Raw genomic sequence first — 24,439 nt, forward strand, 5'->3', positions numbered from 1 at the left:
TTGCCTTTATTTGCTCTTATTAAACTATAACTTTTAAAGTGTTGTATAAACACACTTTTTTCATGCTTGTGCATCAGCTCTCAGATCATACAGCAATTAGAGAGCTAGAGCCAAGATGCAGTTAGTTTGGCTTTACATAAAGTCTGGAACCAAGGGGCCTAGCTTGAATTATATAATTTCCATAAATTGTGGTTTTGAAAGTTGTTTTTTTAAGTAGTTGGTAAATGGTTGTCAGGAAAATTAGTCTGTATGCTAAGCTGGGCTAAGCTCTTCCAAGCTCAAGTACACAGACTTGTGGCAGGTATCGATTTTCCCATAAATAAACATACCTCACTGAATGCTGTACTATTCATTTAAACCCTAAGCCCTTAACTACAGAAAATAATATGTGCATGAAGTTGGCAGAAGCATACAGAGCAGAGTTGTATAGTCTTGTTAATGAGCTCACCTAAATAAATTGCTCTCTCTGTGACCATAAACCTGTTGTGATTTATTCCCTGGAGGCTGCCATCCCTCTTTACTCTGGAGTTGAAGAACTTCTACACACATATACACAAACACACAAACACAGTGGTGCAGTGAGCAGTGATAAAATGTATAGGGTTGAAAAAGGTACAAAAGGACCTTGTACTTACGGCTTCCAGTGAGCAGTTGGTCTGCTCCATACACAGACTCCTCAAGGACCAGATGAAGTTGAAAGTAAGTGGATGAGTGTTTTCCCAGCAGCTTACCAGCAGGCGAACACTCACCTTCCTCAAGATGAGAGCTTCACGAATAAGGCCATCAATACGTGACCAGTACCTTGGCAGAAATACAGTTAAATAATAAGTTTTAAATAATAAGTTTTAACTAATAAATTAATAAGTTATTAGTTAATAAATTAATAAGTTGACAGAAACAAGTTGATAAAAGAGACTAAACACTTGAATCAGAGCAAGGCATCCAAGCTCTTGATAAATGTCTGTCGGCTCATTCTAAAGAAAGCAATTCTTACCTGTGGGCACTCCTGCTGAGGAGGGGCAGGTAATCAATGATGGAGATATAAATGAAATGATTTGCCTCCTGGATGACCCTGGAAATGGCCTCTAAATCACTACTACGATCTCTGGGGAGGAAAACATCTGGGGAGCTCTTTCATCAGAGAAGGAAAGATGACAAAGACAATTAGGAAGTGTGGGTGTTTGTGGACTCTTCTCTGGGGAAACACATGACAGAGGGTCAGAGTACTGTATAAATAAATGTGTATTGCCACACTGATGTTTAGAAAAAATCATTCTTGTAATAAGCAAAATTACCATCACTAAAGTTAACACTGTCATCGTCATAAAAAAACATTTTGTACTGATACTGTACATCGTTGTTGCTCACAAAACAGATTATTAGCATTCTATTTTTATCTGCGTGTGTGTTTTGTGTGCTACTGTGTGCTTTTTATGTTAATGTTATTCTTGTAGAGATGGACAGCTGAAAATGAAGAGTTTTCTGCTGCAGGTAGGATGATGTCATCATCACTCATCTGTAGGAAGTATATGACAATAACAGACCCAGTGTCCTCACACTTTGTAGGAAAAGTGTTCTCTCCCACCTACAATGGCTGCCACAATCAGTGGAGGTTGTTGCTACACTTGAGTGTCCTGCTCACATTTACACCATTTGCCTTTTAAAAAGTCCCTTATTATACTGCCAGAAAATATTTGTTTAAACTGCTGTGTATTGTTAACAGTATAATAATTTATTTTTTTCCCAACAGACCTTTGAACTCATGACAAAAAGGAAAGGTGGAACTGATAATATTTACATCCTGTAATCCACAGATGATTTCACAATTTTTACTGCTACGTGTTAAGCTGCTTTCACACGATATGTCTTTGGGAATTCTCAAGCCATTCAAAGTATCAGCTCCACATGCGAGTAGGCTCCGTAGGTCACTATAATGCCATATTATTTGCCACTTTATTTTTACCATCAAGACAAGCCCTAACCTTAATTATTTCACTTACAGAGACGTAGGCCTGAGCCTTGGTGCTGTTGAAAGTGAGCTCTAGTGGTGTGTCCCTGTTGAAGAGGGCAAAGAGGCGCTTGGACCACAAGGAGGGGATGAATTCTTTATACTGGAGCCCCCAGTAGAGACTGAACACTTTGTGGAGGTCCAGAGCAAGACAGCTGCAGTTGTACACCACCACGCCCAACTCCTTCCTCTGAAAAACAAATGCAATTTCTGTTAGAGCACCACCGCTGTCCAACATTCACATCAACCCTTTTATAATCATGCTCATCAACAAAAATGCTTTCTGTCATCTACACCTCCTTTGCATCAGATTCCCTTTCCAAAACCTTTAGACATCCATTCACCTATGCAAACAGCATACAACTTCCCCTAATATGTCCACAATATGGTTCAATCACAGGCCCTTGTCCACTATCAGAGCAACAGTAATAAATTAGACACTTCTCTCTGGTCTAAATTTTCCTTCTTTACTCTCTGCAGCACAGGCACTTAATAATTTCAGCTTCTGTGCTAAATCACCTTCTTTTTCCATGACTACATTCATTTACTTGCTCTGATGTAAATTTTTATTGGAACACACATTAGTTACTAAACTGTAACTTTTATATTACACAACCTATCTACAGTACCTACTGCGTCGCTATCTATTCCCCTAAAAAATATGCTTCCCCCCTAAAAATATAGATTCCACTACAGTATGCGTTATACATTGAAAGCATGATGCCACAAAAAATTCCAACAATAACAATCAACATTGAGATTATAAAGTAGAGATTTACATTGAGATCTACAAATTTACATATGGAAACTTTGATGTTTTAGAAATTACAGCAATTGTAAGAGTAAAATCAAGTGACAAGAGTAAAAGTAATTTAAGAGTTTATATTTTGTTGGTCATCTTGAGCTCCTTGCAAATTGTGCAACCAAATCAAGATCCTTTGCATCTTTTGGTGTTTGAATATAGCTGAATTTTCTATTTTTGGATGTCATTATCTTGTATGTCCTAAACTGCCCCATGTATCCACTCTGTCATCAAAAGGTCATTAACTGGACAAATGTGTTTTTGATAGGGGTCATTACGTTTACAAAATGCAATTGTAGGTCAGCAGATGTAGAAAAAAACTTCAATAGAGATCAATTCAGCTTATAGTTTACTAGTGCATTAACTATGAATATTGTCTAAATAGTCAAAGGCAAAGTCAATTATAATGGATAGTGCAAATACTAATTTAAGTGATTTCTTATCAGATACATCTTTGTGTTGTATCTTCAAAAATGTCTCCACTGCATCCTGTTTTTTTGCAAGTGTACTTATGTTAGTATAAATGTGCTTCTTTGATACCATAGCCAGAGATCTCCAGTCCATGCTGGCACTGCCAATGTAGAAATGCCTCCTGTCGACCACCCAGAAGGAGGAGTGGAGGTGGCCTTTGGTCAGTGCTGTCATGTTCAAATAGTGGACCTCAGCATCTAGAAATGAAGAGAGATAAAGAAATAGTATTTTTTTTAAATATACCATAGCCGGCAAAGTAAAAGAAAGATTGAAATAATGACAATTACATGTGAAGGATAAATTAATCTGGCCACAGGAAACAAGATCAACAAGAAAATGAAAAACAGATGAGGGGAAAGGAGAGGCAGAGATTTAATGGAATGAGAAGGACAAATAGGGAGAGAGTACAACCAGAAGACTAAACACACAGAGATAAGCTACAGCATGTTTGAACACAAACAGACACAACAGAATGTGTAACAGGGTGAGAGTGAGAGCTGACTGTGCTTGGCAAGTGTCCTGAGCTCAGTTGAGTCGATCATCCCGCTGGAGATCTTCAGCTGGATCCCTTTCGCTTTCAGCCCCTGAAGTCTGGAAAACAGAGCCCTGCCCTGTGGGATACACACCAACAAGCCACTGGTGTCACAAAAACTTCCTTCACTGTGTAATCAGATCACATTTATGTTCAGTTTGGGAGTTTGTTTAACAATCTGACAACATCAGCAGTTATTTATGGAGTATTTGTTTTTTCAGAGATCTTTAGTCTGGAGCCAGAAACTGGTTTGACTTGTTTTTAATTAGTTTTTGTTTTTGTGTGTGCGCGTGTTATTATGTTTTATATTTGCGGATAAAATGCTGTATGCTAAGTCACCAATGTGTTAATACATTAATTAAACAGGAATATCCATCTATGTAATGTATGTCAAATAGAAATAGACAGTATTCATGTACAGATTTCAGAGATCAATTAACAGTTGTTCATAACCTAAAATACAGTCAAAACATATAGGTAAAGATAACATAGAGGTAAAGATAAAAATAAGATGTAAATTTTGTATTTTATGATCCAGCAGAAATTTCCAGCAGAAAATGTTGTACTGTGAATGTGGAGTATTTTACACCGTCCCTGCAAAGGGAACAGTTGGTTATTTCATAAGATACTTTTTTATTTTATAGAATGACTATTGCAGCTCTTTTAAAAAGTCTAAAGAACCTATAAAATAATTTTCTAGCTAGCCCTGAATGTTCTGAAATGTATCAGAAATCCTTGGAGATGGAAAGTCACATGCCAAACAAGAAGTGTTACATGAAATATACTTTTTGTGTGCATCATACGAAATGTAGAATGTCTCAGACTGTAGCTCAGTTTTGATGATTCTTCTTTGAATATATCTCTCCTTGTTATGGAAGTGCAAAACTAAGCTGCTGACTCCTCCATTTAAAGTGTGAAGTCAAGTGCGAGTGAAGCTGGATACCATTTGAAGTCTGAAGGCAGACAGTAAGCAACCAACTTACTATTCACCTAGTGAATATATGTGAGAGAAGTTTATTTTCTTGCAGAGCCAAGTTCAGGAAACGTGAACAAATGAACTCTTTTAAAATCCTTCCACTTAAAAAAAAAAAAAATGGAAGTCATGTAGCTGACATCACCTTTGTTTAAACGTTTCTATGTAAGAAAGTTATCCGCCGCTAAACAGTTAAAAATTGAGTTATCATGCAGTAAAATTAATTTGCAGGTCTGACAGATTCTTCTGTGTGTGTGTTCATAAAAAATTCTTGATACACACAAGCAGCACTTACATGCTTTGGAACTTTCCAGTAAATTAAATTAGTGATATCTTCTGGACCGATGAGATGTCTATATTTGGGAGCTGTTTGGTGAGAGATTGCCGCAGGGACAAAGGCCATTAGCTCTTCTCGGCCCCAAGGCCTTAAAAGGAGCTATTAATTTCCAATCAACAGACTCAGGCTTTAAATCATTCTGATGTACTGTGGTTTTTAAAACACAAGTGTGCATACAGTTTTGATAAAACCCTTGATGCAAAGTCAGTAACATCAAAATTTAAATGACAAGCAGCCTTTAAACAGATCAGACTAGAATTATACCAGCAAGGGAAATTTTCAGTGTCATCATGATTCGCAGCTGTTCAGTTGTATTCTACTGACATGTTATCATTATTGTCTGGCTTGACTGAAGTAGACAAAAACATTTTCATTGTCTGACCTTTATAGGTATGCAAGTATGAGATAATGCACCTGTTTAACTTCCCTCATGACAACAAAATCAAAATGTTTTGCAGCCATTACTTTGTTTCAAAGTATTTAAGCAGTTTAATTGTCTAGCAGAACTTTTTTTGCTCTGCCTGTCCGATTTATAATCACATTATCATGCCCCAGATTTATCTTGTGATTCTAAAGTTGGGGACCACTGGCCAACAGAGTATACAACTGTATTTTAATTAATTAAAACCAACTCCAACTATATTAGCTACAAATGTAAAATCCTGCTTACACTTTGATGGATAAATACATCAAACATTAAAAACATTATAGAGGCTTTATTATTCGGTGCTTTCTGCAAGACAATTCCTTGTAATTTTTGTTTTACTTGGTCTTAAGGGCCCTTTTATTTAAGTTAAGAATCTGAGAACCACAAGTAATTATTATGCAGAGGAGGCAAAACATCCAGACAGGGAAAAGTTAAAACAGGAACAGAATTTAAATAAACGTCACACCTTTTTTAAGGCAAGTCCCTGTTGGCTTTACCTGTCTGGCAGCAGGCTGGAAGCTGGATTCATAATCAGAAGAGTTGAGGAGCCACAGTGGGGAAACTATCTCTACGACCCGCATCGCTTGGTCCAGTAAGTTGTACAGCCCCTCTGAGAGAGAGAGGTGGGATATGCTGTTGTCTAGGAAGGAGATGTCATCTGGGATGTTCTCCACAAGCACTACTCTGTGGAAAATAACAAGTGAAAAAAAAGGTAAGAAGACAATGCAATGATCCAAGAGAGTAAAACTATTTAGGATTTGCATTAAAAAGTGGCAATAAGCCATAAAAGCATAATTAGGCTAAGCCATAGAGACCTGTTAACAGATAAATGCAGAAGAAATTAATGTGATGTTCATGATTATTCACAAAGCAATTATCTGTTTGCCATAGGGGCACAGTTAGGATGTGAGGCTTACTCCTTGTCTCCTGAAATAGGACTCTGCTCTTTTTTATTAGATTGTTCGCTTTATGAAGGAAATCAAGAATAATAAACAACATATGCCCTAAGATTCCTTCATGCCCCATTAAATTATACGCAGGTTGCATCTGGTAGTGGTGGAGAGTAATTGAACCCTTAAGAGCATAGTCGTCATCCATGTAGATTGATTAACATCTAATTTGGAATAAGTGGCTTATTTCATGTACAGCCTATGCAGAATAAAGTAATACTAAGCAGACTATTGTTGAAGAATATATAAAACAAAATCATACACTGTACAGAGGGGTTCAGGGTGGTTTTATCCCGGAGACGATGTACTTAAGATAAAATGATTTATAAAAAAAACCCACCACCAAGCAGAAAGACAAATGATAGAGAAAATGTTCTCAGTCATAGTTGTTTGGATTTTTAATGCTACCTATCCTTGCCACATTTTTTGCCAAAGTTTACTGGCAAACTGTCTGGATAACCATGACTCTCAGTTCCCCGTAATGTGTCTCCAGTTCCAGTTTTAACCCACCAGATGCCTGAAAATGACAGGTGTATTAGCACCAGAGTCAACAGGTTGAATGGGCCACGGTGGCCCCAGATCTGCAGCTATACAGAACCAAATGAAATATGATGATATTATTGTAAATATGTACTGAAGAGATGCAGCTCAGCAGGTACGGCATGGAGTTAGAAGCAGCCAAACAGTAACAATCTTAAGAAACTGAATAGACATGACATTGTATTAATGTAATCAAGATAATATTTACAAAGGAAATAATGTTAGCAGTGCACACATGGACAGGATCATCACTGGAATAGTCAGAATAAACCTATAACACATGGTAAAGGAAGTTTAATTGAGCTGTATTGTATTAAATTTTAAAGTGTTTCCTGTTATTGTTTTCAAAACTTAAACCTTAAATTATGTTATTTACTGGATTAGATCACAACTGCAATTTCAAGTAGCATTAATATAATCTACCGGCCTTCAATTTAAAGTTTACATGGTGCTCCTAACTATTTATTTGCACATCCATCGCTGCCACTTGTTTGGAGTTTGGACTAGCTTCTCACTTTGTGAACTGTGTGTTTTTGGACAGGTGGTGCTTAGTTGAGCTTCTTTCCTAAAACCAACTGAACTATGTAAGCCCGTCAAGTGAATCCTTTCACATTACATACTCTTATGTCCATTTTTGATGTATTGATTCATTTAACTTTAACATTAGCTCCTGCAGATTGCTGTTGTTGTAGTGCTGTATTGATTGCTCCTTCTCCAGGCAAAATCTATTTTTGGTAAATTAAAAAAGAGAGCCTCTGTTTGAAGTGTGTGTTAATATTTCTTGTTTGAAACAGAGACAAAAAAGTCGTCAAGAATAGAAACACAACTTAACAGCCTCATTTGCAGTTATATTGTTTGGTATTACAGTCAGGGGTTAGGACTGACATTCCTTTTGCATGTCTGTGCCCATTTTCTCATGATTCGTCCATGAATGTACTCCACGTCTGCAATGCCTGGGACTTTGTAATACCCAAAAGATCTCAGTGCTCCAATCAGTCAGAGCACAGGGTCAGCCAAAGTTTGGCAGCTTGGGGTCTAGCGACTGCTTCAGTCAAGGGCAACCTGGCAGGAGCATGTGTTTCAGGTGATAATGTACTGGCATCACATTGAGAGGATGTTGCCAGCTCACAGCTTGAAAATGAATTGCTGTCTAAAGTAGAGCTATGGCCAGTTTTGGAAAATGACCAAGGGTCAAGCTGTAGGACTCATTCTCTGTGATCATATTGTGCTAATTTATTCCCATGGATCCACCAATTGATATATTTACTAAAAACAATTTAATTGCATTTGATATGTTTTTCAGCAACACGGCTTAAGCGCTGAACACCGAGAGTGAGTAAAATGAAAAGAGAAAAGGCTGTAGGAAGCTGATACAACAAGCTGTGATAAGATTAATGTGAACATCACACAATGTGGCGCATCCTTCTTTGAAAAGACAGCAAAAACTGGGACGCCAAAAGCAAATGACTCAATATGGGGACAACTTCATAAACTTCATAGTGTGTGTGTGTGTGTGTGTGTATGTGTGTGTGTGTGTGTGTGTGTGTGTGTGTGTGTGTGTGTGTGTGTGTGTGTGTGTGTGTGTGTGTGTGTGTGTGATACATACACAATACAGAGTGTGTATCTAAATGTAAAAATGCTCTGGGACATCTCTGAACGATAATGGACACAGTTGGAAACACTCAGCTGTATTCTTTAAGACTGATAATTGCTTGTTCCAAACAGCAATTCATATTTCACACCTTAACAGAGATGTCATGGTTGACACAAGTCTACATGTTAAACAAACAGTAAACATCATATAAAATGACAACAGCATGTTGGGAAAATGTATGTGAGAGTACCAATTACATGCAGCTGCTTGTGTTACAGTGGGCTTCCTGTAGCACTGTGACTAACAGCATGGGAATCAGAGTGTGGCAGATCCAGCACCTGACATCCGATATAAATTATCCACCCTCTCATGAGCTGCCCTGAGCTCTGGGTGTACCAGCAGTGAGGACATTAATATTGTGTACCACAGGAGCTGCTGCTCTGCTCCCAGCATGCTGGTTCATTTTAAAGGTAAATGCCGTGTTCAATCAGGTACAAACAAAACAGATACCACAGTAAACACGTTATGTGAAATTCAATCCATTATCTCAATCTAGAGCCGCTTTGAGACGTTTATAACCTTTGTGATGGATGCAAACTGTACTACGTTAATGGATGCACCTAGGTAATTGCATTGTCCCATGTGTGTCATGGTTGTAGTCCTGGGTGTTTGCACACATTGTGCCTGAAGCCTTGATTGACCAGTCTCAAACGTAAACTTCGCCAATTTTATTTACCTTGCTTCCTATTCTAGCATAGTTCTAGTTTTAGTCTGTGTCAGTATATGATAGTTATTAAACGTAACTAGAGTTAATTTGCTGGTCTCTCATGTTTAGACTGAAGAGTAAAGGCAATAAAATTTGAAATCATCACCATATCTGAGCAGACATTAGCATACATTTTTGATAACAAAGTCAGCAGTAAATGTAACACACACCCCTCAGCTGTATGACACCAGGCAACTACAAATGTAAATCATTCATATGTCAGACCGGCACCTGCATACATTTAGATGAAAGGAAACTGCTCCTAATTCACTACAACAACTGCAGCACACAACCCTAACAGGAATGTTTTACTGCAATCATGGCAGCATATTAATTATATGTTAGATTGTACTGCCAGGCAAATGCACGAACAAACACTCTGGATCGGGATCAGGTAGTACTTCTTCCTATGCACATATACAGTAGCAACGACCCGACCTGCATTATTCATTATGCAGGCAACAACAGATGAAAATCTACATAACATTCAACAACTAGAATACTGCTGAATCATTATTTTGGCAACTAAAAGGCTCAGAATTTGTTTTTTTTTATGTGAGAGGAGAGTGATGGCTATAAAGCAGTGACCTTTGGCCGGTCCTCTGTAATTACATTATTGAGCATTCAAAGTCTTGGATTTCATTTTAAGTTAATCACTGGATCATTTTCATCATGGAAGTGGAAGTGTGAACAGTTGCTTTAGGAAATGCCAGGGAGTGGAAAGGGCTACACCTGCATTACCTTTGATAAACTACAAGTACATTTGCAAATTAAACTGAGCAAGAGTAAGCCTCAGGGCAGACCTTCGCAAATTTGTCAGTCTTGTGGTAATTTATCGTTTTTCCTATTTTACAGTGGAAATGGCTTTGAACAAATTACTTTATCATTAAATATGTTGCACTTGTACATCTTATACATCCTTTAAAGAATGTTTGCCATAGAAAAACTTCATCATTAAACGTTTGGGACACAAATCTGTATGGAATAAAATCTTCACTGACAAGTTCTTATTATCAGAATCAGATTTATTCAGCAAGCACACTGAATTCAGATTGGTCCAGTCTCAACATAAAGCACAATATGAACATCAACAGCACCACAGTAACATTATCCTAATAACATCCCAGACAGCAAGCCAACATCTAATGAAACCCTCGCTCGTTCCAACCCCTGACATACTCATCTTGTTCTCCGTCCATCTGTTTCAATCTCAATCCCCATCATCTCACTCCCAGCCTTGTATTTATCTGTCACTCTACCCTTAGTAGCGATCGTTTCGAGGAGCCGAGTAGTCCAATTCAGCTTTACAAGCTAAGATGGGAGTGTGGGAAGAAATCCAGTGGTTTGTATTTAATGGAGGGAAACCAGTGGGACAATGAGAGAAGAAGAACTGAGAATGCTGCATCAGCCAAGAGAGAGCTGATCAGCCAGGTTTACTCTACAATACTCATCTCACTGCAAGGGTTGTTTAGACAATGTCCTTAAAACTAAAACTGTAGAACCCTGGCAAGGTCTGGTCGAAAGTTACACGAACAGCTTGGTGATCATTTGAATATGTAGGGATAATGTCAAGGAAACTCATTCATGCATTGGTGCAACTTTTTACACCTTCACATTATTTGTTTAGGCAATAATACTATCCCTTGAATATAATGCAAGCAATATTGACAAGACTGTAGCGTCTATTCTGCGGTTTGTAGCTGGCTCCAGTAGGTTACACCTGTTGGATTACAATACAGCACATACAGGGGCATGTTTAAGTGAGTCAGTGATTAAAATACACACACAGCAAGATAAAGCACCCGTGAGGGACTCTACATTTGTGTCAGTCACAACGTTAATACCACCTGCAATAATAAAGTACTGTGAAGTGGTTAAAATCAGCTCCACCTTTACCAACTGGCATCTTTCAACTTAGCTTTTATTAATTTCTGTTCAAGTTTTGCCACAATTACCACATTGTTTTCTTAGTGGAGTACTTTTACTTATGTACTTTAGGTAAAATGTACCCAATTCATTTGAAGTGGCACTTGTAGTGTATGATTTCTTTATGCCAGTAGTTTTTTTTATTTTTACTGATTTTTACTTAAGTATTGAGTTTGTGTACTTTTCCACCTCTATAAATACTGTATCACATTTTGCCAAGTAGCTGCAGGCTGCTCAGAGTGGACATGCTGACCCATGTCCTCCATGACATAATTAAGACCACCAGTGTTTTTTTGATGTGTATGTGACTGATTGGTGTATACTACAACTCTTTCCTTTTTATGTTTTCATGTTAGGATGTACATATTGTGGCCTATATGCTGTAAATATAGAAACTCTGTTTAAAAAGTCTGCTTTTTATATTAGTTTAATGATAATATTTATACATTTAGACAAAAAAATTATTTGGCTTATGGGAGATGTCTAATGAAATAGAATAGTATCTGCACAGCCTCTTTTTCACTGAAACAAGACCCTTCATCATGTGACAGGAAGCCATTTGAGATAAAAAATAATAAAGAGCATGACTTGTGATGATGACTCACAAGCAAAAAACATTGACAGTGGCTTGTGTGTTTGTGGTTTTGCAGTTCTCACCTGCAGTTCTTGCTACAGTTTTCCTCTGTAATCCCGTCTTCATCTTCGCCCCAAACGTCCACTGCTGAGAAAATCAACGCCACCAGAATGGCGAAGCAGCACACCAAGGCAAATATTACAATACACTTCTGCTGAGACTGCAAGAAAGAGAAAAAAAAAAACAGTGATTCCAAGATACTGTATATTTTCTGTACCACAACCACTTGTTCTAGCTGACGCATTTCCTGATTTCATGCAACCCTCAGCAGGTCATAGCATAACACAGCATAACCTTGCAAGTTCAGACTTTCAAATAAAAGCAGGCAGAGATGCATCTGCCTTTATGTTTAGCCATTAACGTTGCATATTTGGATAAAGTCCAAATGACCCCATATGGCTGAGAAGGAAGTAAAGGTCACCATGTTCTATTAGGGCACTGAGAAAGGACACTAATTCACAGCTATAACCTGTCCACCAGACCTATTCAGTCCTTGTTCCTAGAATGTGGACATTTTTCAATACCAGACAGCTGTGATAATAATAATAGTTGAAATATTAAGGTTATTGATGCTTGATAGTGTGAGGGAAATTTCAAGATCTAGGTAACACTGTTTCACTGTTTTCACACTTCTGACAGACCCACTATCAAACCTGCTTACACCAGTGCCTCCTCACCTTTTGCTCCCCAGCAAGACATCATGTCTCTGGCCACACAAAGAAGTGTGTTAGGTAGATATCAACTATAAAACTACCTACACCTGAACATTTGCTTCCCAGAAGGGAGCCCACGGGAACCAGCACAAATCATCAATCTCAAGGACTTAAAAGACAATGAAGACAAAAGGACAAAGTAACATGAACTTGTTAATTAAGACTCCTGACCACATTGTATGAAGGTTGATTTGCATTGACTCATCCCTTTGTTCTTTGTGTGAACCCAGCTGTTGAGTTGTATGTATAAAAGGCTGAACAACCTACACATCTTGGTCAATCAGACTGGCCCGCTCTAGAGTGTAGCTCTGTTCTGCTCTGTATGTTTCTCTATTTGCTGATTAAATTCACCGTTATCATTCACTTGTAAGTTGCCTTTTTGCCTCCTAACTTGCCTTACAGTTTTTGCCACGACAGATAGATTCTTAAATTTGTTGGCATTATCTTCGTTTAAAAAATATTTTGACCTTATGTACTATACACATGAAGATGACACACAGTAAAGATGTGTCAGTAAGTGTTATAACACCAGGGCTCTGAAACAGGCACACATACATGAAATCAAATCACAAATGTATATTAATATATACTCTTTTGTTATACATGCTACAGTATGTCAAAACATCAGCAGTGGAGAAGCCCCATCTTCAGCATAAACTAAGATCAGTGTATTGATAACTATTTGATACTGTGTTCATTGAATGCAACCGCAAGGGGGCACAAGCCAGTGTCTTCTTGTGCCAGTCCCAAGTCTGGATAAATGCAGAGGGTTGTGGCAGGAAGGGCATCCGACGTAAAACACATGCCAAATCAAACATGCGAATCGTGACAAAGACTTCCATACCGGATCGGTCGGGGCACGGGTTAACAACGACCGCCACCGGTGCTGTTGACCTACAGGGTACCGGTGGAAATTGGACTACTGTTGGTCAAGGACGAAGAAGAAGAGGAGGAAGGTGTGTTCGTAGGCAGAGAGAGAAGAGGAAAGCTAAGAATGTAGGACTGACAGTAGGGACTTTGAATGTTGGTACTATGACAGGGAAGGCTAGGGAGTTGATCGACATGATGCAGAGAAGGAAGGTGGACATACTGTGTGTCCAGGAGACCAGGTGGAAAGGTAGCAAGGCTAGAAGCTTAGGAGCAGGGTTCAAGTTGTTCTACCATGAGTCAGATAGGAAGAGAAATGGAGTAGGAGTTATACTGAAAGAGGATTTTGTGAGGAATGTTCTAGAGGTGAAAAGAGTATCAGACAGGTTGATGAGTTTGAAGCTGGAAGTTGAAGGGGTGATGTTCAATGTTGTGTGTGGTTATGCCCCACAGGTAGGATGTGAGTTAGAAGAGAAGTACAAATTCTGGAGTGAGTTAAATGAAGTGATGCAGATCATCCCCAAAGGTGAGAGAGTGGTCATTGGTGCAGATTTCAATGGGCATGTAGGTGAAGGGAACAGAGGTGATGAGACTGTTATGGGCAGGTTTGGTGTTCAGGACAGGAATACAGAAGGTCAGATGGTGGTTGACTTTGCAAAGAGGATGGAAATGCCTGTAGTAAACACTTTCTTTCAGAAGAGGCAGGAACATAAGGTAACGTACAAGGGCGGAGGTAGAAGCACTCAGGTGGACTACATCTTGTGTAGACGCTGTAATCTGAAAGAGATCAGTGACTATAAAGCATTGGTAGGGGAGAGTGTAGCCAGACAACACAGGATGATGGTGTGTAAAATGATGCTGGTGGTGAGGAAGATGAAGAGGACTAAGGCAGAGCAGAGGACGAAGTGGTGGAAGTTGAAAAAGGAAGAATGTTGTGTAGTTTTCAGGGAGGAGCTGAGAAAGAATCTGGGTGGTTTGGAGGTGCTTCCAGATGACTGGACTACTACAGCTAATTTGATCAGGGAGACAGGTAGGAGGGTACTCGGTGTGTCATCTGGAAAGAGGAAAGCGGACATGGAGACTTGGTGGTGGGACAAGGAAGTTCAGGAGTGTATACAGAGAAAGAGGTTAGCTAAGAAGAAGTGGGACACTGAGAGGACTGAAGAGAGTAGACAGGAGTACAGGGAGATACAGCATAAGGTGAAGGTAGAGGTGGCAAAGGCCAAACAAAGAGCATATGAGGACTTGTATGCTAGGTTGGACACTAAAGAGGGAGAGGTGGATTTGTACAGGTTGGCCAGACAAAGAGATAGAGATGGGAAGGGTGTGCAGCAGGTTAGGGTGATTAAAGATAAGGATGGAAATGTATTGACAGGTGCCAAGAGTGTGATGGGAAGATGGAAGGAGTACATTGAGGTTGAGAGTTGATGAGCGAGGAAAATGAAAGGGAACGAAGAGTAGAAGAGGTGACTGGTGTGGAGCAGGAAGTAGCAAAGATTAGTAAGAGTGAACTGAGGAGGGTGTTGAAGAGGATGAAGAGCGGAAAGGCAGTTGGTCCTGATGACATACCTGTGGAGGTATGGAAGTGTCTAGGAGAGGTGCCAGTAGAGTTTCTGACTAGTTTGTTTAACAAGATCTTGGAGAGTGAGACGATGCCAGAGGACTGGAGGAGAAGTGTACTGGTACCAATTTTTAAGAACAAGGGAGATGTGCAGAGCTGTGGCAACTACAGAGGAATAAAGCTGATGAGTCACACAATGAAGTTGTGGGAAAGAGTAGTGGAAGCTCGGCTAAGGGCAGAGGTGAGCATTTGTGAGCAGCAATATGGTTTTATGCCTAGAAAGAGTACAACAGATGCAGTATTTGCTTTGAGGATGCTGATGGAAGAGTACAGAGAAGGTCATAGGGAGTTGCATTGTGTCTTCGTAGATTTAGAAAAAGCGTATGACAGGGTGCCGAGAGAGGAGCTGTGTTATTGTATGAGGATGTCTGGAGTGGCAGAGAAGTATGTTAGAGTGGTGCAGGACATGTATGAGAGCTGTAAGACAGTGGTGAGGTGTGCTGTAGGTGTGACAGAGGAGTTCAAGGTGGAGGTGGGTCTGCATCAAGGATCGGCTCTGAGCCCCTTCTTGTTTGCTCTGGTGATGGACAGACTGACGGATGTGGTTAGACAAGAATCTCCATGGACTATGATGTTTGCAGATGACATTGTGATTTGTAGTGAGAGCAGGGAGCAGGTGGAGGAAAATCTAGAGAGGTGGAGGTCTGCTCTGGAAAACAGAGGAATGAAGCTTAGCCGCAGCAAGACAGAATACATGTGTGTCAATGAGAGGGACCCAGGTGGAACGGTGAGGTTACAGGGAGCAGAGGTGAAGAAGGTGCAGGACTTTAAGTACTTAGGGTCAACGGTTCAGAGCAACGGTGAGTGTGGAAAAGAGGTGAAGAGGCGAGTGCAGGCAGGTTGGAACGGGTGGAGAAAAGTGTCAGGTGTGTTGTGTGATAAAAGAGTATCAGCGAGAATGAAAGGAAAGGTGTTCAAGACGGTGGTGAGACCAGCGATGTTGTTCGGCTTAGAGACAGTGGCACTGAAGAAAAGACAGAAGGCAGAGCTGGAGGTAGCAGAGCTTAAGATGTTGAGGTGCTCTTTGGGAGTGACGAGGATGGACAGGATCAGGAATGAGTACATCAGAGGGACAGCTCATGTTAGATGTTTTGGAGATAAAGTCAGAGAGGCCAGATTGAGGTGGTTTGGACATGTTCAGAGAAGACATTGTGAATATATCGGTAGAAGGATGCTGAGGTTGGAGCTGCCAGGCAGGAGGTCTAGAGGAAGACCAAAGAGGAGATTTATGGATGTAGTGAGGGAGGACATCAAGTTAGTTGGTGTGAGTGAAGAGGATGCAGAGGATAGAGTTAGATGGAGGCACATGATTCGCTGTGGCAACCCCTGAAAGGGAACAGCCGAAAGGAAAAGAAGAAGTTCATCGCTATTCTAGTCAGTAATATTTAATAGTATACATCTTATTGTAGCTATTTTAATAATGAACAACATTATTATATAATTATGTCATATTTGCATCGTTATAAGTTCCGTTTTATTCAACCCTTTGACACAAGAAAAAACTAACAAATGTATCCTGATTTCTTTGAAAGCCACCAGGGGAGCCTAAACTAATTTACTTGAACACAGCAGATCATTGGCACAGTCAGCTCACTAGCCTCCGACACACATCTTGTATCATACACTGTTGACCTCTGGCAGCCACACAAATACAAAACCTGTGTTATTTTATTATTATATGTTTTGCAGCTAAAGCCATCCAGGTCCCTACTGTATGTTTTCATGAGGGAATTAAATTAGCAACCAGCCAGTCAATGTTGTGCCACCAGTAGAGCAGAGAGACACTTGCATCTTCGCACCTTAATCCTCACACAACCGTGTGTCTGACATATGACATCTGATGTGGATATGTAATGTTTGTAAGGTGTGCTGCTAAAGAACCCCAGGTGCTTAACAAAATTGTACTTAGCAGACACTCACAACCCAAGCTGCCACTCATCTCCTGGACCTGAGAAACTCCAGATGAAGGTCCACCTGCAGGTCTCAAGCACTGCATGCTTCTCATATTTCCAATGTTGGTCTACTAGCCCTTACATTCACATGTGGTTGCACGTGTATGTGTATAATGGCAGCTATACGAGGAAGTCAGACCCAAAGTGTGTGTATGTGTGTTACCTGACACTGGAGTAAAATTAGGGATCAATACCCCTTCAGTTACAGGAAGTAGTCTGCCTCAAAGACTTAGATTTTTGCTTGCCTTGTACCTCACTTGTAAGTCGCTTTGGATAAAAGCGTCTGCAAAATGACTAAATGTAAATGTAAATATCAAATTAATGGATTAGAAAGAAAAGGACTCATGTAATAGTCACAAAGAGAAGGAAGAATTTATTCATGAGTAATGTTATAACCACAAATCATTTTTTAGAGCAAATCAAATGTCAGAGTCTTATATGCTCTCATATCTACAGGTGCATCTGGTTTAATCACAGAGAGCAAGTTATCCATGCTGATTCTTTTTCTAAGCTAAACTGCACAAACTGCTGTGCATTTTTGACCTGCCCGTGGTTTCAAGAGGCCCTTTTAGCTGATTAGTTATTGTTAATAACAGTGGGAAATGCTTGAAAAGTCAAAGCGTCTACCAAAAGTGAAGACAGCCTTGAGTGACTTGCAAAAAAAGAGGAATAAACATGATGAAGTGAGATTGCTCTCCGGCTGATTTAAAAAGCTCCCCGGAGTCCATCCAAAAGAGGCTGTGCACGGTGGATGGCACAGTGCCAAACTAGAAAAGCAAACACACAAATCCACTGTTACTGTATCTGTCCTTGCACACAAACACACACCAACAGAGGTGAAGGCCAGGCCAGAGAGGAGGCTGGATGTTCATATCGTTAGATCAGAGGCTGAGACTTTCTGCCCTATGCATTCCCTTGAATTTTCAGCCTGTTGACATTTTTACATATTCTCCTCATCTATTAATCAGATGAAAAAATTAGTGTTTCACTTTTTGCCAGCAGATAGTGTAGTGAGTATATATAAGTACATTTACTTAAGTATTGTACTGTAGTGGTTAGAGATTACATATATAATGTAATAGTTAATGTATAATAACATATGTTAATTATAATCACTCTCTAATATAATATGTAAGTTGTATTACATATGAACATGGGAGCTATAGACTCTACAGCACATGTTCTGTACTATTCTAGACTTTGCTTTACTTATGCTCTTAAGTTGTGTATCAGAAACAGAGGAAGTGTGTGTCGGTGGGAGAAAAGAGGAAGGATCGACCTGGCGTTTGTCCCAGAATTGAGCACTTCTCAGACCGATTAATGGCAAAGAAAACATGGAATGAAATCTTTGGCAAGAACTGGGATATTAATAGGATGTGTTGTCACGTGATATTTTGAATAATAGTATAGGAGTCTCCGTTTCTTTTGGGGAGAGGCTCTCCTTTGCTCTTTTGCCTTTCTGACTGCTCCTTCTTTTAACTGAGTGAGTTTTTATTCTGTCTAATATTAGAACCCAAATTAGAACCTCTATGTATTATTGCACAATACATTTATTTTCTTAATATATCCGAGTTTGAGCCACGACAGTACTTAAGCACAATAGTTCGAGACTCAGGGACCATTTCCTGTTATGCTACTTTTACCTTTACTCCACTACTAAAAGGGATATATTGTACTTTTTACTCCATTGCAAATACTTTACAGCTTTGGTTACTAGTTACTATATGCAGATAAAACTTTTTCTTACAAAATCTAATCAAATCATGATATAATGTGTTATTATTGATCATCCATCTGTCGATACATTAATTGGTTAAAATCTGCTCAAACTATAACAGTTGTTCTATTTTTTCCCTACATCAACACTTTAAAAAAATTACTATAGGAAAATGGTAAAAAGACTGCCAGAAGCGACTGGCAAATAATAAGTGTAAAATATCCTAATTTAAATGAAATGAAAAACCTATAAATTTACCGCAATTTTCCTTAAAGAGAAACACCGTTAATTTACGGATTTTTCAATTAAATTCAATAAAGTGGCAGCACTAATAGTTCAGAGGCAAAACCTTATTATGTTATTTTACAGGTTTTTCTTAATTATTATGATCAAACACCTTTAATAAAGTGCTAATAAAGTTTCTCATTTACTGGTTATATACTGGTTAGGCAAAGCCAGTTAGCCTTAAAACTTCAAAAGCAAAATCTTCAAATATGTGTTCCGATTGATGATGTCAAACCCTGATGCCTTAAGCGCACCTAAGTGTAAAAGTAGAAAAAAATTGAAAATTATAATAACACATTAAAGAGCCGTATACACCAAATAATGTCCTTTATAAACTGAACAATTTGAGTTTTTACAGTGTTTCTAGCTGAAAGTATACCAAAGTAGCTAGGCACCAAAAAACATACAGAAGACAAATGCCAGAATTATAAATAAATAATAAAGATTAAGATTAGAATATCATTACTGAGAATGCTCAAACTAGAAAAGCATTTACAAAGAGAAAATGCAATTTTTAATGCTTCAGCACTGAAAGGATTTTCCAAGCAAAGCTGAAAAAAGCTGAAATTGAAGAAGTATCAAAAAGGCTTTTATTTTGCAAACGTGTTTCCTGTATGTCTGGCAGTGCATTTGTGTGTCTACTGTAGGTACACTTCATCGCAAACTAATTTTACCATTTAAATGCTGAGAATTTTGAAAAAATTACTGTGGCATGCGGGATACAATCTGTCAGGGAAAGTGTCTCTGAGGCTCTGAGGCTGATCAAATAACCTGATTCAGCTTTGTTCGTTACCATGGCAATGACAGCTTCGACCCTGCTGAGTCACTCACATGTGCTAAAGACAGGCTGAACTGCTAAGACTTTGCCTCGCAAAATGTGAAAAATGTGAAAAGCTATTAGTCCTATTAATATAAAATAAAAAACTGTGATTGGCAGGAGGCTTGACCTGCCACAACACTGTGATATACTTTACTTATTGATACTCAATAAAATGAAGGTGCAATTTTAAAACAGCCCCCAGATGTGATTTGAGGAGAATTTCTGGAGCTCCGTTATAATGGGCTCCAATGGGATGTCTCTTTAAAAAAATAAAGAGGAAAGATAACATAGGTGTGAAAGCTGTGTTGCACACTTTTACAGTTCCTTCCAAAAGTACTGGGACTGCAAAGCCAATCAATTCATTTGTATTTGCTGTAAAATGAAGACATTTGGGTTTAAGATTGAAAGATGGCCTGCACATATAGAGAGAAATCCATATTTGATTTACAAACTGATGTTTTATTTACTGGTCCAATACTTTTACACATGTAAAATTGGATTCATTTGATAACAAAGTTGCTATCCTCTGTTTTGTTAAACATATTGATGTGATAACCATTTGAAATTGCTTTTCATATTTATATTTTGATCTTAAAAATCTTTAACATACAGTAATTTTCTTCTGTTTATTCATCAGTTGGTCAACTATGATAGAAAGAAATTATATTATTAGAAAAAGCACAGTTTAGGCAAACTTCAAAGCCAGTTAGCCTTAAAAACGTCAAAGGCATTGTGTGTACAGTACAGTATGTGACGTCTTTGATGATGCCCTCAATAACGTCATCAAATCAACCATATTTAAAAGTATAAAAGTCTTAAAAAGCATAAAAGATATAAAGATACATGCAATATTGTTCTTTATAAGCTGAACGTCATGAAGTCATGAATGCTGGAGCATTCACAATTTACAGAGTTAATTCACTAAATAGTAATATACATTTTATAGCACGGTATATTAATCAACTAATCAGAAACTCACTTAATTAAACATTACTAGTCTTAATTTCAGTTTGTTGTTTTCAAATGTTCCTCCAGCTACAGTGGCTAAATAGGAAAAAGGTAAAGAATCTTTGGTCCCACCTTGTAAGAGCTTAATGTATAATGTAATCGACTCTTGCAGGTAATTGGTGTCTTCATTCAGCTCAGAGTTGCAGGTTTCCATAATGATGGTTTTTATGTTGACCAAGATTGAGTCAGTCCAAATACAAACAGCCTGGTTTCCAAAGCGTTTAAAAAATAAGCATAAAATTTTCCACAAAGCTCATTACATCATCTGCTTGATGAGTTTCTATGTCCTTTTCATGTAAGGTAAAAAAGACAAAAAAAAAAAAATGAACCAAGCAAAGTCATGCAAATAATAGGGAACAAATAATTATAAAAAATACACTTATGGTTGGATTATATAGGAGAACCATTATGGTAATTTAATGATTTTGCAGCCCTGTCAGACCAATAACTGTTTTGTTAAATGGAAATACAGTTTGAATAATTCAATTTTATTTTCAGTCTATTTGCAAGACATTTACCTAAGACATTTACATTACAATGTTATACTTTAGATCTTTAATGTGGTTGTACCGTTATATCGTCCTCACGAATCAATAATAATTGGGATGAAAAAAGGGTTCTCATCTCATTATCTTCTCTTGTTCTTCCTCCATGGTTATCAGTGTGCTGCTTTAACAAGTGAATAGCTTTCTTGGGATGAAATAAGTCTCATCTTATCTCATCTGATCTAATCTTATTACTTTATAGATTGACATGTTTTGTGTTGCAAAATAAAAAAATGATTGTTTTCTTCTCCCCCTTTTCTATGTATTATGGTTATAGAGCCTACTCCAACTGTCATTGGGTAAAGGGCGGTGTCCACCCTGGGAACATTTCCAGTCTATCCCATAGTCAACACAGAGACACACAGACATCGATTTACACTCATATTTACTCCTACTGTGTGAATGGTGAATGTAGGCATATCAATAAAGACCAAGACCCAATCAAAGAACCAGAGCTCCAGATGAGGTTTATACTGATTTATTAAAGAAACAGGTGCGAGGAGTGTGGATGGGCTTCAGACGGGGAGAATGCTCAACGGGGACAGTTGGAAAACAGGAGAGGCTGATTAGTAGCAATTAGAAACACATTTAAAAATTCCAATGACAAGATGAGGGTATATAAGCAGATTCAAGATTCAAGATTCAAGTTTCCAACAACTTTATTGATGGGGAAATGCTGTTGCTTGCTACAGCTGCTCTCCACATAACAATTAGAAAAGAAAAAAAAACAAGACAATAGACAAGTACAAGTACAAACTATTGATAAAATAAATAAAAAATAACCCAGCTCGAGGAGTAAATATAAATGAAATAAAAACAATACTATTTGTCTATTTGACATTTTACAGAAGGGAGATGAGTTGAGCAGTTTAATGGCCACTGGGAGAAAGGATCTCCTGTGTTGTTCTGTGGAGCACATGACTGTGATCAGTCTCTGGCTGAAAGTACTCCTCTGTGCAGCCACCATGCAGTGGAGCGGGTGGGAGGGATTGTCCAGGGTTAGGAGGAGTTCGGATAAGATTCTCCTCTCAGACACAACATGCAGAGGGTCCAGCTTCTCCCCCAGCACAGAACCAGCCCTCTTTATTAGCTTGTCCAGTCTGTTACTTTCTGCCACCTTCATATTGCTGCCCCAGCAAACAGCATAGAAGATGGAGCTGGCACCACAGACTCATAAAATATCCGCAGCATAGTGCTGCAGGTGTTGAAGGACCTTAGTCTCCTTCAAAAATAAAGCCTGCTCTGTTTTCCTGTATATTAATGCTGTATTAACTGACCAGTCTAGTTTATTGTCCAGGTGCACACCCAGGTATTCATACTCCGAAACTACTTCCACCCTGTCCCTCGTATGGAGAGAGTTGACAGGAGTCCCAGACTTCCTGAAGTCCACCACCAGTTCCTTTGTTTTACTAATGTTAAGCTGGACTTAACAAAACTGTCAACCACTGATCAATACTCCGTGACATCTCCACCCTGGATACATACTGGGGTTGCAGACGGACATACTGAGGTCGGTCAGTGAGGTAGACCAAAATCCATGCAACCATGGGGGTGTCAACGACCATGCTCTTTAATTTCTCCCCCAGCAGGACAGGCTGGATTGTTTCTAAAGCACTGGAGAAGTAAAAGAGCATAATTCTTACAGACACCCCAGGCTTTGTCAAGGTGGGTGTAGATGCAATGTAGACAGTAGATGAGACCGTCCTCCACACCCAGCTGAGGGTGATAAGCAAACTGGAGGGGGTCCAGAGATGGTTTCACCAGAGACCTGAGGAAGTCCAGGACCAGTCTCGCCAACACTTTCTTGATGTGGGAGGATAGCGCCACAGTTCTGTAGTCATTGGAGACATTGGGGTGGGCCACTTTTAGTACTGGCACCAGGCATGATATTTTCCATCCCACAGGCACCTTCTCGAGCTGCAGGCTCAGGTTGAAGATGTGCTGAAGGATGCCACATAGCTGTGGGGCAAAGGCTTTCAGTATCCTGAGGTTGACTCCATCAGGGCCTGCAGTCATTGTGGGGTGAAGCCTGCATAGCACTCTCCTCACCTACTCTGGTAAGATGGTCATTGCTGAAAAAACAGGAGTGGCGTTTGCGTCATGCAGGGGCGAGACGTGGGCACTTGTGGTGAAGCTCCTTGGGGGGGTGGATGTGAGGCACATCAAATCTATTGAAAAAGGTGTTAAAATCATTAGCTCTTTCCACACTCCCCTCTGTCCTCTGGCTTCTGGTGTTGTATCCAGTGATGCTTTTCATGCCAGTCCAGACTGCTCTGGTATCCTTCTGTTGGATCCTGTGTTCAAGCTTCCTCCTATAAGCCTCCTTCCCTTCTTTGATACTTACTGACAGCCATCTCTGGACCCCCTTACAGCTTCCCTGTCACCTGACCAGAATGCTGCCTCCTTCTCATTTAGGTTTACTTCAATATCATTGGTGACTCATGGCTTCTTGTTTGGAAAACAGTGGACAGTTTTTGTTGGTAAACAGATGTCGACAGAGAAGTTGATGTAATCTGTAATGCAGCCTATCAGTCCATCAATTTCCTCACTATGTGTCCCACAGAGTGTTTTCCAATCTGTGTCCTCAAAACATCCCCCCAGGGCATTTATGGCCCCCTCAGACCATCTTTCTACTGTTTTGGTGGTGGGGGGCTGGCTTTGAATCAGGGGCTTGTACACAGCAGGAGGTGAATCAGGTTGTGGTCAGACCTGTCCGGAGGGTGGAAGGGCAGAAGAGATGTAGGCCTCTTTAACATTTGAGTATATCTGGTCCAGTGTCTTCTCCCCCCTGGTGTGACAATCCACATACTGTGTGAAGGTGAGGAGGGTCTTGGAGAGGGTTGCATAATTAAAGTCACCGGAAATCATAAAGAGGCCGTTGGGATGTTGGGTTGAGAGTCTGGCTGCAACCAAAAAGTATGACGTTATATATAGGTGAGGAATATGCGAGA

At 39.3% G+C, this 24,439-nt stretch overlaps 1 protein-coding gene across 2 annotated transcripts in view; it reads right to left on the minus strand.

Moving 5' to 3' along the window:
• Positions 1–24,439, minus strand: part of LOC137132560 (inactive phospholipase D5-like) — a 69,841-nt gene that overhangs the window by 4,733 nt on the left and 40,669 nt on the right. For both annotated transcript variants that reach the window (XM_067515241.1, XM_067515251.1), the window contains exons 2-9: positions 11,984–12,120; positions 6,048–6,234; positions 3,784–3,892; positions 3,351–3,478; positions 2,001–2,198; positions 995–1,131; positions 636–801; positions 449–539 (exon numbers count right to left, since the gene is read on the minus strand). In XM_067515241.1, the coding sequence (XP_067371342.1) occupies positions 449–539; positions 636–801; positions 995–1,131; positions 2,001–2,198; positions 3,351–3,478; positions 3,784–3,892; positions 6,048–6,234; positions 11,984–12,120 (1,153 nt within the window). The remainder of the gene's footprint in view (positions 1–448; positions 540–635; positions 802–994; positions 1,132–2,000; positions 2,199–3,350; positions 3,479–3,783; positions 3,893–6,047; positions 6,235–11,983; positions 12,121–24,439) is intronic.

The sequence above is a fragment of the Channa argus genome, chromosome 1 (genome assembly GCF_033026475.1).
Source record: "Channa argus isolate prfri chromosome 1, Channa argus male v1.0, whole genome shotgun sequence".
Lineage (NCBI taxonomy): Eukaryota > Metazoa > Chordata > Actinopteri > Anabantiformes > Channidae > Channa > Channa argus.